Source organism: Oratosquilla oratoria, chromosome 18, assembly GCF_046742065.1.
Source record: "Oratosquilla oratoria isolate Oo_2021 chromosome 18, ASM4674206v1, whole genome shotgun sequence".
NCBI lineage: Eukaryota > Metazoa > Arthropoda > Malacostraca > Stomatopoda > Squillidae > Oratosquilla > Oratosquilla oratoria.
Window position 1 is genome coordinate 22,065,075 of NC_134794.1, and position 16,122 is coordinate 22,081,196.

General features: G+C 40.1%; 1 protein-coding gene across 3 annotated transcripts in view; it reads right to left on the minus strand.

Annotated features, from left to right (window-relative positions):
• Arp6 (Actin-related protein 6) overlaps positions 1-16,122 on the minus strand; it is an 82,808-nt gene that overhangs the window by 17,912 nt on the left and 48,774 nt on the right. For 2 of the 3 annotated variants that reach the window (XM_076201686.1, XM_076201688.1), the window contains exons 6-7: positions 8,740-8,885; positions 8,459-8,575 (exon numbers count right to left, since the gene is read on the minus strand). In XM_076201686.1, coding sequence (XP_076057801.1) covers positions 8,459-8,575; positions 8,740-8,885 — 263 coding nt within the window. The remainder of the gene's footprint in view (positions 1-8,458; positions 8,576-8,739; positions 8,886-16,122) is intronic. The other variant, XM_076201687.1, reaches the window with a different exon arrangement.

Sequence of the window (16,122 nt, forward strand, 5' to 3'; positions counted from 1 at the left end):
TGGTGTTTGATAGAATCTCTGATAATGGTTTCCATAATTCATCCTATGATTGAGGTTAAGCTTATACGCATGTAGTTCACTGCCTTCTTTTTGTCACCCTTTTTGAATATGGGGGTAATGTTTCTCTTCCACCACTGCCTTCACCTCTTCACCTCACCATTTGTTGCCTCTCTTTTTACTCTCTCCGATCCTCCTTGTCCCACATACTAACTTAGTGCACTTTAACATGTTCTCTTTGAAATATATCCATCCTTTCTCCACTCATTTTTCTACTTTATCTTTCAATACATCCCATGCTTCTCTCAGTTTCTCCTGGTATTCATTCTTTTTATCCTTCCTATTCACTTTGTTTACTCCCAGCATTTCTCTGACTCCTTTTCCTCCTCCATTTTTCCTCCAGTCTCAATTTTTCTTTAACAAAAAATTATTTGAAAATCCCCTGAAAACAAGAACATCCAGAACTCTTTCAATCTTCCCTTTATAGTAACACTACACAGTCTATCAATCAACCCCCTTTCACTCCACAACTTTTTCCCGCATTAGGTACTTGGGAATGGATGCTAAGAGGAGACTGTATGAAGGAGTGATTGTGCCAACAGCACTGTATGGGGCAGAAACATGGAACATAAGAGAGAAAGAGAGGAGTTTGAATGTGTTTGAGATGAGGTGTCTGAGAAGTATGATGGGGGTTATTAGGCTGGATAGAGTGAGAAATGAGGAGGTGAGGAGGAGAACAGGGGCGGAAAGGGAGTTGGGAGATAGGGTTGATGAAAGAGTATTAGGATGGTTTGGACACATGGAAAGAATGAGTGAAGAAAGACTAGTAAAAGAGGCATGGAAGGCAGATGTGGAGGGAGTGAACATGAGGGGACGTCCTAGGATGAGGTGGATGGATGGGGTGAAGGGGGCTTTGGGGAAGAGGGGAATGTCTGTTGAGGAAGGACGGGAGAGGACAGAGGACAGGGGTGAATGGAGAATGGTTGTATATAGATGATGTTGTGATGCATGAGGTGGAATGGGCGGGGGGATGGGGGGTGGGAGCAAAATTTGACGCAGCCCGAAGGGATTTCTCCCTGTCTTCTCCTTTTATGCATGGGGGGATGGAGGGAGGGGGTCGCCGATTTAATGAAGCGGCCTTGCTGTGGATATGCTGTATCTTGCAACACTGCTTCTGACCCAGGTCAGTGGACAAGGTGCAGGGATGACCTGTCATCCAGGAGGTGTTAAGATAAGAGGGAGGGTGGAGGGGTGTGAAGTGTATTCAGGGATGGAATGGGCTACCTCCCTTGTAAGGGCGAAAAAGCCTTGGTATATGTTTTAAACATATACATAAATGATATGGATGAAGGAGTAAATTGTTACATGAACTTTTTTGCTGATGATGCCAAATTGCTCAAGAGAGTAAGACCAGAAGAAGATTGCAGATCACTGCAAGATGACCTGGATAAAATATGGGAATGGAGCCAGAGATAAGAGATGAACTTCAACATAAAAAATGTAGCATAATGGAATTTGGAAAAGGTAAAAATAGAGTTTCGGGACAATAGAAGATTGGAAACAAAGAAATCGAAAAAGTAAACTCAGAGAGGGACCTAGGAGTAATCATCTCAAGTGACTTGATATTTGACAAACATGTCAATAAATTATTTGGAGAGACTTACAACTTATTAAGATCAATGAAAGTGGCCTTCAATTACATAGATGAGGAGATGGTTAAAAAAATAACAGTTACACTGATAAGACTGAAATTAGAATATGCTGTATCAATGTGGGCACCTAGCACAAAAAAAGAACATAAGAAAATTAGAAAGAATCCAAAGAGCAGCGACAAAAATGGCACCCACATTGTTAAATCTGACATATGAACAAAGATTGGAGAAATTACAGTTGTCAACACTAGAACAGAGAAGGGAAAGAGGTGATTTGTTGACCATTTTCAGAATTATGTGGTGGGGGAAAAGAATACTGCCACCAAGTATTTCCACTTGGATTGTAAGAGGTGAGAAGAAAGGGACGGGGAGTGGGACTAGGCATCCTTCTCCTTGTAGCCCCACAGGGGACATTCCTAAATGAAAAAGTAAAGGCATAAGAGGGTCTGAGAGTTTTCCGACCAGCACCCTAAGGTTTGGGTCTTTTAATGTGCGTGGATGTGGTACAGATGAGAGTAAAAGGGAAGAGATAGGTAGTATCTTTGTGAGAAGAAAGATGGATGTGTTGGCTTTGAGTGAAACTAAGTTGAAAGGGAAGGGTGAGTGTAAGTTTGGGAGTGTAAGTGGGAGGTTATCAGGAGTAAAGAGAGGGCGAGGGAGGGAAGGGGTGGCTATTCTAGTAAGTGAAGAGATAGGTAAACGTGTAGTGGAGTGGAAGGAGGTTTCCTCAAGGATAATGTGGATGAAGGTGAAACTGGGAAAGGAGATGTGGGTCTTTGTAAGTGCATATGGGCCTGGCAGTGAGAAGAGTGTAGAAGGGAGGCCTTTTGGATAGATTTAACCACTTCCATATGGTGACGCCTACATAGGTGGCATGAGGAGCAAGTGGGTACTCGATGATGCCAACGTCGGCATCTTGATTATATTTATTGTAGTCGTACCTATGTAATCTCCATTCTCTCTAAACTGGCTTCATCAATTTCCTATGGTTATCATAATACACAGGTGAAAGAGAACGAACGATTGAGGACTGACTTTACTTTTTATAATGCGATTATTATGACGCAACATCGCACGTCGGGCAGCTAATGCTGCCAGACATGCGATGTGCCCCGGAGTGAAGATGTTAAATGAGTGCATAGAGGATTAAGGAGAAATGTCAATGTAATAGTACTGGGAGACTTTAATGCTAGGGTAGGAAATGGTCCAATTGATGGAGTGGTTGGGAAATATGGAGTTCCAGGAAAGAATCGTAGTGGAGAGTTGATGGTGGAAATGTGTCTAGAAAGAGAGTTGATGATAGCAAATACAGTGTTTCGGAAGAAAGTCAAGCATAAGTACATGTGGGAGAGGGTGGTGGATGGAAGGGTGGTAGATAGAGCGTTGATGGATTATGTAGTGGTAAATATGACTATGATAGGAAGAGTTAAGGATGTACATGTGCTAAGGGGAGAGGGTGGGGGAATATCAGATAATTTTTTGGTGGAAGGTAAGTTGAGAGTGGAGGATAGATGGAGGAAGAGGAAAGGGACAAAAGGTAGGGAGGTGCTTAGAGTGAACTCTTTAAATGAAAAGGAAAAGGAGGAGTACAAGAAGATGCTGAAGGAGGAGTGGGAGAGAGTGAAGGATAGAGTAGAGCTAGGTGTGGAGGAGGAATGGGGATGGTTCAAGGAGGGAGTCACAAAGTGTGCAAGGATGGTGTGTGGAACAAGAAGGACAGGAGGAAATAGAAGGAAGGGTAGTGAATGGTGAGATGAGGAAACAAAGAAGGTTGTAGAAGAGAAGCGAGCTTTCACAGATTGGTTACAAAATAGGACGAGGGAGTCATATGAGAGGTACAAAGAAAAGAAAAGAGAAGTAAAGCAAAAGGTAAAGGAGGCAAAGAGGAGAGCAGATGTGAAGTGGGGTAAGAGTATGACAGAAAATTTTGAAAGTAATAAAAAGATGTTTTGTAAAGAAATTAAGAGAGGAAGAGGAGGCGAATCAAGTAGAGAAGAAAAGGTAAAAGGTGCAGATGGAGAGATGATAATGGAAGAGAAGGCAATAAGGGGAAGATGGGCAGAATATTTTAGGGAGTTGCTAAATGTGAAGGAGGATAGGGAGGGAAAGATAGTTGCAGTGGGAAATGCTAAGAGAATGACCGTGATGAGTGAGGAAAATGGAGGAGAAATAAGGAAGGATGAAGTGAAGGCAGTTGTTAAGATGATGAAAGCAGGTAAGGCACCTGGTCTGGATGGATGCCATGCAGAATGTCTAAAGAAAGGAGGTACAGTGATGGTGGACTGGCTGGTGAGGTTATCTAATGTTTGCTGGAGAGAGGGTAGAGTGCCGGAGGACTGGAGGAGTGCCTGTATAGTTCCACTTTACAAGGGAAAAGGGGACAAGTGTGAATGTAGTAGTTTCAGAGGGATTAGCTTGTTAAGTGTAGTTGGGAAGACTTATGGGAGGATCTTGATTGAGAGGATTAGGAGAGGAACAGAGGGAGTAATTGGTGAGGAACAGTGTGGATTTAGGACAGGTAGAGGTTGTGCAGATCAGATCTTTGTGGTAAGACAAATATGTGAGAAAGCTATGGGAAAGGGGAAGGATGTTTTTTGGGCTTTTATGGATCTGGAAAAGGCTTACAATAGGGTAGACAGAAAGTCACTGTGGGAGGTTATGCAGATATATGGGATAGGAGGAAAGCTTCTAGGAGCTGTCAAGAGTTTTTATGAGAGTAGTAGAGCTTGTGTCAGGATTAGAAATGGAGAGAGTGAGTGGTTCGAGGTAAAGGTGGGACTTCGTCAAGGATGCGTTATGTCGCCCTGGCTGTTCAACTTATACATGGATGGGGTAGTGCAAGAGGTAAATGCAAGGGTAGTGGGTCAGGGATTGGAGATGGTTAAAGAAAATGGAGAAAAGTGGGAGATGAGCCAGCTGTTGTTTGCTTACGACACTGCGCTTGTGGCAGGATTGGTGGAGGGACTGAGGAAGTTGGTGACAGAGTTTGGGAGAGTATGTGATAGAAGAAAGCTTAAGATAAATGTGGGTAAAAGTAAGGTGATGAGATGTACAAGGGGTGAAAGTGGCAGTAGAGTGGAAGTGAGCATTAAGGAAGAGCAACTGGAGGATGCCTTGGTGGATTGAAGAGTGTAATGAGGAATAGACATTTGGGAATGGATGCGAAGAGGAGACTGTATGAAGGAGTGATTGTGCCAACAGCACTGTATGGGGCAGAAACATGGAACATAAGAGAGAGAGGAGTTTGAATGTGTTGGAGATGAGGTGTCTGAGAAGTATGAGGAGGTGAGAAATGAGGAGGTGAGGAGAAGAACGGGGGTGGAAAGGGAGTTGGGAGATAGGTTTGATGAAAGAGTATTAGGATGGTTTGGACACATGGAAAGAATGAGTGAAGAAAGACTAGTAAAAGAGGTATGGAAGGCAGATGTGGAGGGAGTGAACATGAAGGGACTAGGATGAGGTGGATGGATGGGGTGAAGGGGGCTTTGGGGAAGAGGGGAATGTCTGTTGAGGAAGGACGGGAGAGGACAGAGGACAGGGGTGAATGGAGAATTGTTGTATATGGATGATGTTGTGAGGTAGTATGTATGGGGGTGAGGTAGTATGTGTGAGCAAAATTTGACGCAGCCCGAGGGGATTTCTCCCCGTCTTCTCCTTTTCTGCATAAGGGGACGGAGAGGGGGGGTCGCTGATTTAATGAAGCAGCCTTGCTGTGGATGTGCTGTGTCTTGCAACACTGCTTTTGACCCAGGGCAGTGGACAAGGTGCAGGGATGACCCGTCATCCAGGAGGTGCTAAGATAAGAGGGAGGGTGGATGGGTGTGGAGTGTATTCAGGGATGGAATGGGTGGGAATGATTTTATGTCTTTTCCTTTTTGGCTACCTCCCTTGTAAGGGGGAAAAAGCCTTGGTATATGTATGTATGTATGAAAGGGATGGAAGTTCTCGATAGAGACGACCTATTAAAGTGGGGCAGAAGAGAAACAAGAGGACATAAAAAGAAACTAAAGAAAGACAGTTACAGAAGAGACCTGAAGAAGAAGAAGAAGGAAAAAAAAAAAAAAAAAGCTTCCCACATAGAGTGATTGATGTCTGGAACAAACTGAACAGAGAAACCGTAAATGCCAGAACTATACAAGATTTTAAGAAAAAACTGGATGTGGAGAGATACAAAAATGGGTCACTACTAGCATAACTCTTGTCCCGTAAAATACAACTAGGTAAAAATAAATACAAAGTTTTAAATAAGAGGACATGAGAAGAAACTTAAGAAGGATAGTTACAGAAGAGATCTGAAAAAGAATAGCTTCCCACACAGAGTGACAGACATCTGGAACAAACTGAATGAGGAAACAATGAGTGCTAAAACTAAATATGACTTTAAGAACAAACTGGATATGGAAAGATACCAATGCGGGTCACTACAAGCATAGCTCTCTTCCTGTAAAATACAACTAGGTAAATACATCTCTATTATCTCTCTACTATAACTCTTACCTGACACAACAAACCTCCCTTCTACTCTGCTGGCTTATCTACTCTACTATTAAGATCCCCCAACACATTTAAATTCCTCCTAAATCTTTCTGAGCATTCATTTAAATCTGTCCAACTAGCCTTCCTTTCCCCTTCACTCTTTTCACTACCAGGTTCATATAACTCACAAAAATCCACATCCCAATTTCACCTTCACATTAACCTTGAAGATGCTTCCACTCCATCACCTGTTTTCCTATCTCACCATTTACCAGCAAAGCTACTACTTCCCTCCTTTGTCCTCTCATTGCTCCTGACTCTCCCCACCATGCTCCAAAACTCAAAATTTGCTCCTCCCTTTGAAATCACCCAATTTTTTTTCTGGTTGGAGTTCTCCTTCCTGACACTTTTATGCCTTGACTTCCTGTTGCATAGAAATACTGAGAGCAGGATCCCTAGTCCTATCACACTATCCCATTTTGATGCCTTTGGCAACTTGCAGTGACCAATGACGAGTACCTGCATGTGCTGGACCTGTAGGATGAACAGCAACACAGCCCATTTTCAAAACTCATAAACCCCCTCGTCCCCATCAGAAGATGCAGTCCTGGGGGCTGGCACTTGGTCCCTGGACTGGGCCCAAGATATCTCTATATCAACTACAACTGTATGTCTTACACTTTTTTTACACATGGAGAGGTGACAACTAGGGACTGCTCTCTTCTCCCTACCACTTTGAGTCAGATACAACACTGAAAACAGTTCCAAGTTTCTCCCCAGAGACATCTGTGGAAGGTTCCAAGGACTGTTACCAGCCACTGTGGGGCTGCAGTTTTTCTTCTAAGTGAAGCTCAATACAACAATTGACTGATTGATTACGACTTGCATGGGAATCTCAGTGGCAGAATTCCCCCCTCCCTACCACAGGGGATAAGAAAATGTAATACAGGTATTCCTCGTTTAACGACCTACTCAGTTAATGACAACTCGGAGTAACGACGGGCTTTATGACGTCGTTTAACGTAAATCTCCCGAAGTTACGACGTCGTGTACGATAATTAAGTTGGCTGAAGCAAATTTGTATGATGTTATAAATGAACTTGTACGGTGGATATTAGCTGTGAGGTAAAGTGTTCTGAAGCTTAGGTCTACATTACCATCCTGCAAGCTGCAAAAACTACCTGGGGTACAGTGTATACCGGTAGTGGTAAATTTTTAGTTTCGACCATGGGCGCAATATAACAATAGAAAATTAATTATCAATTTTGTAAATTATAATTTATCAACGTAATATGCAATTTTGTGAGCGGAAATGAAAAAAAAAAAAATGCTAAAACAGATTTCGTAAGTAACGAAGTCATGTCGGATGAATGGTACACCATGTTTGTTATGATAGATGCCGATGTCGAAGAAATGAAAGGATGATAAATTAATTCGTCTAACCTAAACTAAACTAACCTGACCTGTGTTTAATAAATCATTACCTGCAAATTAAGTGTCATCCGGCTTGTCCTCGTTGTCGTCGTCGTGAGAGACGTTGGCAGACGACAAGATGGTGTCCCGAGCCTATGCTACCGACTTCATTCATTAACATATTTTCTTGTAGCAAGGTATTTTTTACTTTCATTTCCACCCACAAAATTGCATATTACGTTGATACATTTTAATTTACAAAATTAATAATTAATTTTCTATTGCTATATTGCGCCCATGGTCGAAACTAAAAAAATACCCCGGTATTCAATATGGAATGTCAGCATACACGGATTTGGTCATATACGGTAATTTTAGGAACCTAACCACCGTAAACAAACAGTAAATAAAGCTTTAATGTACTGTATAAAAGAGGGAAAATACACGAAAATAAACATACATGTATTGCTGGACATTGTACATACAGTACATGTACGTATATGAATACACTTTCGCTTAACGACCAATTCGGTTAACGACGGCGCACTGGTCCCAATTGTCGTCGTTAAACGAGGAGTACCTGTATTCAAAGTAGCAAATTAAAGTTTCAAGGGAACAGCATAATGGAGGGGCAGTTGTACAAAAGTAGCATCATTCCTCTATGAGTAGAGATTTTACTCCAACAAAGAAAAATGATGTGTGGCTCCTGGCTGAACGGGCCCCACAAAACAGTCCCTAGAGCACTGACTGCATGCTGCCATGCAATCATTACTACATGATAATATGCAGTCAATACCACAGTACAAGATGAATGAAACTTAAATTGGAAAATTAAGGATAACATAAATATACTAATTTATCAAAATGAGGAAAACTATTCTATTCTTAAAAAATAATTATGTACATATGTCAAGCCTTACTTTTTTGCAAGAGTTACATTGACATCATATTCATCAGGCGCCATTGACCGAACATCCTTATACACACGCTCTTGGAAACCCGGGAAATGACAGTTGCCTCCAGTAAGCAAAATATTCCTGTGGATTTATTTATTTATTTATTTTTTTTCAAAACATTAGTCATAGTAATCCATTTTTTCTCATTAAGTAAGCATAAAATTATACTGAATAAAGCAAAAGTACTTTGCTCATTATTCAAGCATAAAAAGAGACAAAGAAATAACAACCTCAAAAGAACTTACTTGTACAAGTGAGGTCTTGTTTCTGTAGGACATTTTTCAATGGCATAAACTATGGCTTCTGTGATCCCCATTTCTTGAATACCCACATCTGATGGGTTGAACAGCAGTTCTGGGACAGTGAAACGTTCATTGTTGAGCCTAATAAGCTGCAAACATAATAATCATATAATAATAATAATAATAATAATAATAATAGTAATAGTAATAATAATAATCTTTACCTACATAGCCCTTGTAAAGGAGGCATTATCATCTTCATCATAATAATTCTAACTATACTCGTAATAAAAAAAACTATTTATATACCATGGGCTTCTTCCCCCATGTATGGGAAGTAGCCAGAATAAGATATATATACATACATATATCAAGGGGTTTTCCCCCCTTACAAGGAAGGTAGCCAAAGTCAAAAACATAATTCCACTCCAACCCATATCATCCCCTCCCAATCCACTCCCATTTACAACCCCTCCTTCATTTCTTGGCTCCTCCACTGCCCCACGTCTGAAGCAATGCAGCAAGACAGAGCACATCCACAGCAAGGCTGCTTCATCCAATTGGCAACCCCCTCCTACCCTCTGTGTCTCCTCATGCAGAAAAATAGAAGACGGGGAGAAACTCCTTTCGGGCTGCATCAAAATATTTATACATAACCACTCCCCAACACACCCCCATACCTCACCCACTCCCTTCCATGCATCACAGCATCATCCATACACAACCATTCTCCACTCAACCCTAACTTGTCCTCTCCCTTCGTTCCTCAACAGACATCCCCTTCTTTCTCAATGCCCCATTCATCCCATCCATCCATCCATCTCATCCTCAGTCGCCCCCTCCTATTCACTCCGACCTCTTTTACTAATCTTTCTTCACTCATTCTATCCATGTGTCCAAACCATCCCAATACTCTTTCATCAACTCTATCTCCCAACTCCCCTCCAACCCCACTCTCCTCCTCACCTCATTTCTCACTCTATCCAGCCTCATAATCCTTACCATATTTCTCAAACATTTCATCTCAAACACATTTAAACTCCTTTTCCACTCTTATGTTCCATGTTTCTGCCCCATACAGTGGATAGGAGAAAAGGTATTGTGGTATATGGCTTAAAGCAAAAACATGGTTTGATGAGGTACATGAGAGAAAAAGCAGAAAAAGAAAAAGTAATAACAATTCTAAAAGAAATACAAGATGGTGACCAAGAAGTAAAGAAAGATATAGAAGTGTATATAATGGGACAATATTCTAAAGAAAGAAATCGACCTCTAAAGATAAAACTAAGGTCACAAATGGTAGAAGACATTAGCAAAAGTAGACAAGTTTGCAAAGAGTGAACATTACAACAATATATGGATAAAAAGAGAAATGATTGTTGAGGAAATATAGAGAAGACACCAAGAGGTGAAGCTATGGAAAAAATGCAAAGAGAATGGAGACCAAATGCAAGGAGTTCTATTGGAAGGTCAAAGACATGAGGCTGAGAAAATGGTACATCAAAGGTAAGAAAAAAAAAAAAAAAAATCAAAAGTGGCCTATACTAAGATTAATCTCAGGATTGAATTAATTAAATGATTACCTGTCAGATGAAAAACCAGACATAATGGGAATTGTGGAGACAAAATTAAAGGCTCCACTACCACCTAATAGTGTTGGACATGGATTATACAATTGGATTAAAAACAGAAATGAGAAACAGAGCAGAGGAATTATGTTCTTGGCCAAGAAAAACTTAAATGTGACAAAGGTTACTGAGGGTAAAAACAGTGGAAATGATAATGATAAAAGTTGAAGACAGCGATATGAAAAATAGAAAGTTTGTGGTGATCTATGTGCCCCAAAAACAGGCTCTTGGAAAGAGGGGAAGCATTTAAAAATGTTAGAGGATATGAGGCATTCATTAAATGAGATACTGAAGGATGGAGGTAACCTGGTACTTATGGAAGATTTTAACTGCAAAGAAATCTGTTGGGAAGAGATGATCTATGGGGAAATGTATTACTTGACATGACCATAGAACATACAATGACACAATGGGTAAATGAAAATACCCAATACAGAAGTAACAAAGAATCATCATGATTAGGTTTAATATTTACTACAGTACCTGAAATTGTGGATAAAATTGAATACAAGACACCATTTGGAAAGTGACCACATGCTAATAGAGGCTGAACAAAAGGAGGAAATACATATGGAGAGAAATGAAAAATACAGAGAAGGAAGACTGATGTACAACAAAACAGACTTTGTGAAACTTAAGAAATTCTTTCAAAATGCAAATTGGGAAGAATTCTACATGGAAGAGACAAAAGTGGGAGACAAATGGATGATCTTGATGGAAATCTATATTGAAGGAGTGAATAAATATGTATCTAGACAGAAGCAAGAGGTGTACATTAAATGCTGGTTTAACAGAAGATGCAGTGAGGCAAAAGATAGAAGAGATAAAGTTGGGAAAAGAGGGAGAAAAGATATAAAACCTGGAAAATGGCAAATATATATCAACCATAGAAATGAATATGTAAAAGTGCACAGAGGAAAAAAGAAACTATGAAAAAGACACCATAGAAAAACGTAAAGATCAACCAAAACTATTCTACAGATATGTGAATGGTAAACTTAAAAATAAACAGGAAATGGTGAAACTATGCCACGGAAGTACAAAATACAATGAAGATCTAGAAATGGCCTAAGTCATGAACAATCACTTCAAGTTGGTTTTTACTAGAGAAAAAGTACAGCACTGGGACGAAGGAAGTGAAGTGCAAACTCCCCCCATGAGGGAAATAATACATACATACATATACCAAAGGCTTTTTCCCCTTTACAAGGGAGGTAGCCAAAAAACAAAAGCATAAAAACCATTCCCACCCATTCCATCCCTAATACACTCCACTCCCCTCCACCCTCTACCCTCCCTCTTATCTTGGCACCTCCTTCATACAATCTCCTCTTAGCATCCATTCCCAAATGTCTATTCCTTATTACACTTTTTAATCCACCAAGGCATTTACTTACTTCTCTCAATCTACATTCTACCTCCACCTCCACTCCACCCTTTCCTGCCACATTCGCACGCAAGTATAATAACAACACAAAAAGAAATAATGGATCAAATAACGAACCTTGACATTAGGAAATCACATATCCCAGATGGAATTGCAAAATGGATACTAAAAGAATGCAAAGAACTGATGGACAAAACGTACAACATAATAAGTTGCTCACTCAAAGAAGGAAAAATACCAAAAGACTGGAAAAATGCCAACATTGTACCAATATATAAAGGAGGAAACAAAGAAGAACCAACTAATTACAGACCAGTCTCCCTCACAAGCACTGTAGCCAAAATTTGAGAAAAAATGATCAAGAATAGTTGGGTAAAGCACCTGGGAGAAAAACAATATAATAAACTTGAGACAATTTGGATTCAGACTGGGAAGATCATGTACCACAAATTTAACCTGTTCCTACTCAAGCCTAATAGATATAATACAAGAAAGGGATGGATGGGCTGATTATGCTTTCTTAGACTTACAAAAAAGCTTTTGACAAAGTACCGCACAAAAAATTATTTAAAAAATTGGAAAACATAGGAGGGATAAAAGGTAACCTACTAAACTGGATGAAGGATTTCCAATAATGTTTGCTATTTATGTGAATGACATGGATGAAGATGCTATTTATGTGAATGACATAGATGAAGATGTGGAATGTTACATGACCTTCTTTGCAGACGATGCTCACTTCCAATTTGCTGCCATCCTCTCCCTTTGTACATCTCATCACCTTTTACCCACATTTACCTTCAACTTTCTCCTCTCACACACCTTCCCAAACTCTGTCACTAACTTCCATAATCCCTCCTCTGATCCTGCTACAAGTGCAGTATCATCAATAAACAACTGGCTTATCTGTCATTTTCTCCATTTTCTTTAACCATCTCCAATCCCCCGCCCATTACCCTTGCATTCACCTCCCGCATCACCCAATCCATGTACACATCGAACAGTCATGGCATCATGACACATCTTTGGCAAAGTCCCACCCCCACCTCAAACCATTCATTCTCTCCATTTTTAATTCTAACACAGGCTCTATTACTCTCACAAAACCTCCTGACAGCCCTCAACAGCCTTCCCATCCCACACATCTGCAAAACCTCCCACAGTGTCCCCCCCACCATCTACCCTGTCTAAGCCCCTTCCAAATCCACAAAGGCCCAAAAAGCATCCTTTCCCATTGCTAAAGCTTTCTCACATATCTGTTTAACCACAAAAATCTGATCCCCACAACCCCAATCTTTCCTAAACCCACTCTGTTCCCCAATTACTGCCTCTGTTCCTTTCGTAATCCTCTCAATCAAAACTCTCCCACAAGCCTTCCCACCAACATTCAACAAACTGATCCTTCTGAAAATACCACACCTCACATTTTTCCCCTTTTCCTTGTAAAGTGGAACTATACAGGCACTCCTCCAGTACTCTACCCTCTTTTAGACACACATTAAACAACCTCAACAGCCAGTCCACCATCACTGTACTTTCCTTTTTTTGACATTCCACATGACACTCATCTAACCCAGGTGCCTTCCCTGTTTTTATCATTTTAATAACTGGTTTAAGGGACCGTCTGGGACCGTCATAGGCGATTATTAGAAAAAACCTGGTACATCAACGAATTTTAGGAAAACATTTAAAAAGAATCTCTATGATGGCAACACTCCTACAAAGTTATAGAACTGTATTTCATTTCTATTTTTTTATACAGAATAAAATAGATAAAATATTGGCAACCTCTGGCAACTCCATTGCATAAACAAACATTTTGTATATTGAAATAGCGTCAATATTTCTATAACTATTTTGTTTTTTTGCTACGGAATTGTGTTTATGGAGATATTTAGCAACTCCTCCCACTAGCATAAATCACAAAGGCAGAAACAGGGCATCAGTACCCATTCAAACGTTAAAGTAAGGTAACATTGCTCTTAGAGCTCTCACCGTGCACCACAGTTTTGATTCCTCACCCTGTATTATTGCTATAGTCATGGGAAGATTGACGAAAAGCCAGCAAGCATGGAGGAAGAATGTAGAGAAGGCCCTTGTGTGCCAGCTAGAGAAACAAGGTGGAAAACAAACAAACGAAGAGGAAACCAGCCAACACTCACGCAGCACTCCACAAGCTACCAGCCCCGCCCACCTTACACCTCCACCCACACCACAAGTTGAACCCTCACCTCACACCTCATCTGCAAAGAAGAGGAAATTGGAGGTTTGCTATGCATTGCAACCATCAGAGAAGACCACAGTTGATGACGAGAACTTAATTTTGAAAAAAAAAATTATCTTCAAGAATTATTTACACATGTTGCATGCGGTAAGTGCTTTGGGAAACTAAATGTCAGCTTTATAAATAAATACATGGATTATAAGATTGACTTAGAGTATGCAAAGTGTGGTGATTCAGAAGTGAAAGACACTCCAGTGACCGCCTTAGTGTACAATACAATGAATGTAGGTTTAGGCTATGCAGGGTTTCACAAATTGACTGAGAACATGAGTATGAAGCCTCTGTATAACAATTATGTAAACTTTCAGTCAGTTGCAATTGAGAAAACAAAAGCAAAGGCAAAGGAAATATTGAAAAAGAGTGTTGAAGCAGCAAAACAACATTATGTATGTGATGAGCATGGAATTTATGACATGAAAGTGATGTTTGATGGATCTTGGCAAAAACGAGGTCACACGAGTATGCTTGCTGTTGGTGCTGTCATTGAAGCTGAAACTGCTTGTGTTCTAGATTACAAGGTAGTTAGTAAGTTTTGTGAAATCTGTATAAAGAAACAAAACAGTTTGAAACAAGGAAAAGTGAGTCAGGAAGAGTATGATGAATGGGCGAAAAATCAAGAAAAGGTATGTATGGAAAACTATTAAGGAACTTCGGGAGGTATGAAAGCTAAAGCAGCTGAGAATTTACTTAGTAGGAGTTTGAACAATAATATAAGGTATAGTGTATTTATATCTGATGGGGACAGTTCAGCCTATAATGCTGTGTGCAATATGAATGATGGAAAAGGACCATATAATGGAATTAAAATAGAAAAAGGTGAGTGTATAAATCATGTGGGAAAGAGACTTGGCACAGCACTACGAAGAGTAAGAGATCGAGTAGTAAAAGAAAACAAAACAAAAACAGGAAAAATTAGAATAAAAGTGATGGGAGGGAAAGGAAAGTTGACAGATTTTGTAATTGGTAAACTACAGAAGTACTATACTGCTGCAATTAGACGTCATGTTGGAGGAAATGAGATGAAAAAGGACATTTTGGCGTCATTTCTTCACTGTTCATCATCTGATGCTAACCCACAACATCAGTTGTGCCCCAAGACACCTGACAGTTATTGCTTTTACCAAAAAGCAATCGCAAAGAACGAGCCAATACCACCCCACAAAAGTATGAAAGTAAGCTTCATACTGCCAACGGAACTTCGTCAGATGGTTTGGGCTGAATACAAGAGATTAACATCTACCAAGCTTTTATCTGCATATCTGCTGGGAAAAACACAAAATCCAAATGAACATCTGCATTTAAGAATCTGGCATTATTGTTCAAAGTATAAGAATGCCAACAAGAACATTCTTGAGTACAGTGTTGCCCAAGCGATCCTGGACTACAATGTTGGCTATAAAGAAGCATTTGTTGTTCCTCTTCTTGGGGAACCCTACACTCATATTCATAAGTCTGCCCTCAAAAGAAGAGACAAGAAATGAGAGAGGGAGAAAAAAGTGAAAAGGAAAACTGGTAAAGTGACCAAAAGCGGGGACTATGAGGCTGGGGCCTTTTAAAAATGGTCACGCAAAATTTAAATGCCTTCTCCTGTACATTTAATGTTTTTGTTCTTTTTGTTGTAATATCTTCGGTTGTTCTTGATGGATTTTTGTCATTTTTGTTTCATTTGAAAGATAACATCATGCTCTTTATTTCCTTTGTTAAAAAATAAAAGAAATTTGATTTTTTTTTTTTTTTTTATGAAACCTGAATTTTGGGAGAGGGTGGTGGAGGGAAGGGTGGTAGATAGAGCGCTAATGGATTATGTAGTGGTAAATAGGATTATGATAGGAAGAGTTAAGGATGTACATGTGCTAAGGGGAGAGGGTGGGGGAATATCAGATCATTTTTTGGTGGAAGGTAAGCTGAGAGTGGAGGATAGATGGAGAAAGAGGAAAGGGACAAAAGGTATGGAGAAGGAGTACGAAAAGAAGCTGAAGGAGGAGTGGGAGGGAGTAAAGGATGGAGCAGAGATGGGTGTGGAGGAGGAATGGGGATGGTTCAAGGAGGGAGTCTTAAAGTGTGCAAGGATGGTGTGTGGAACAAGA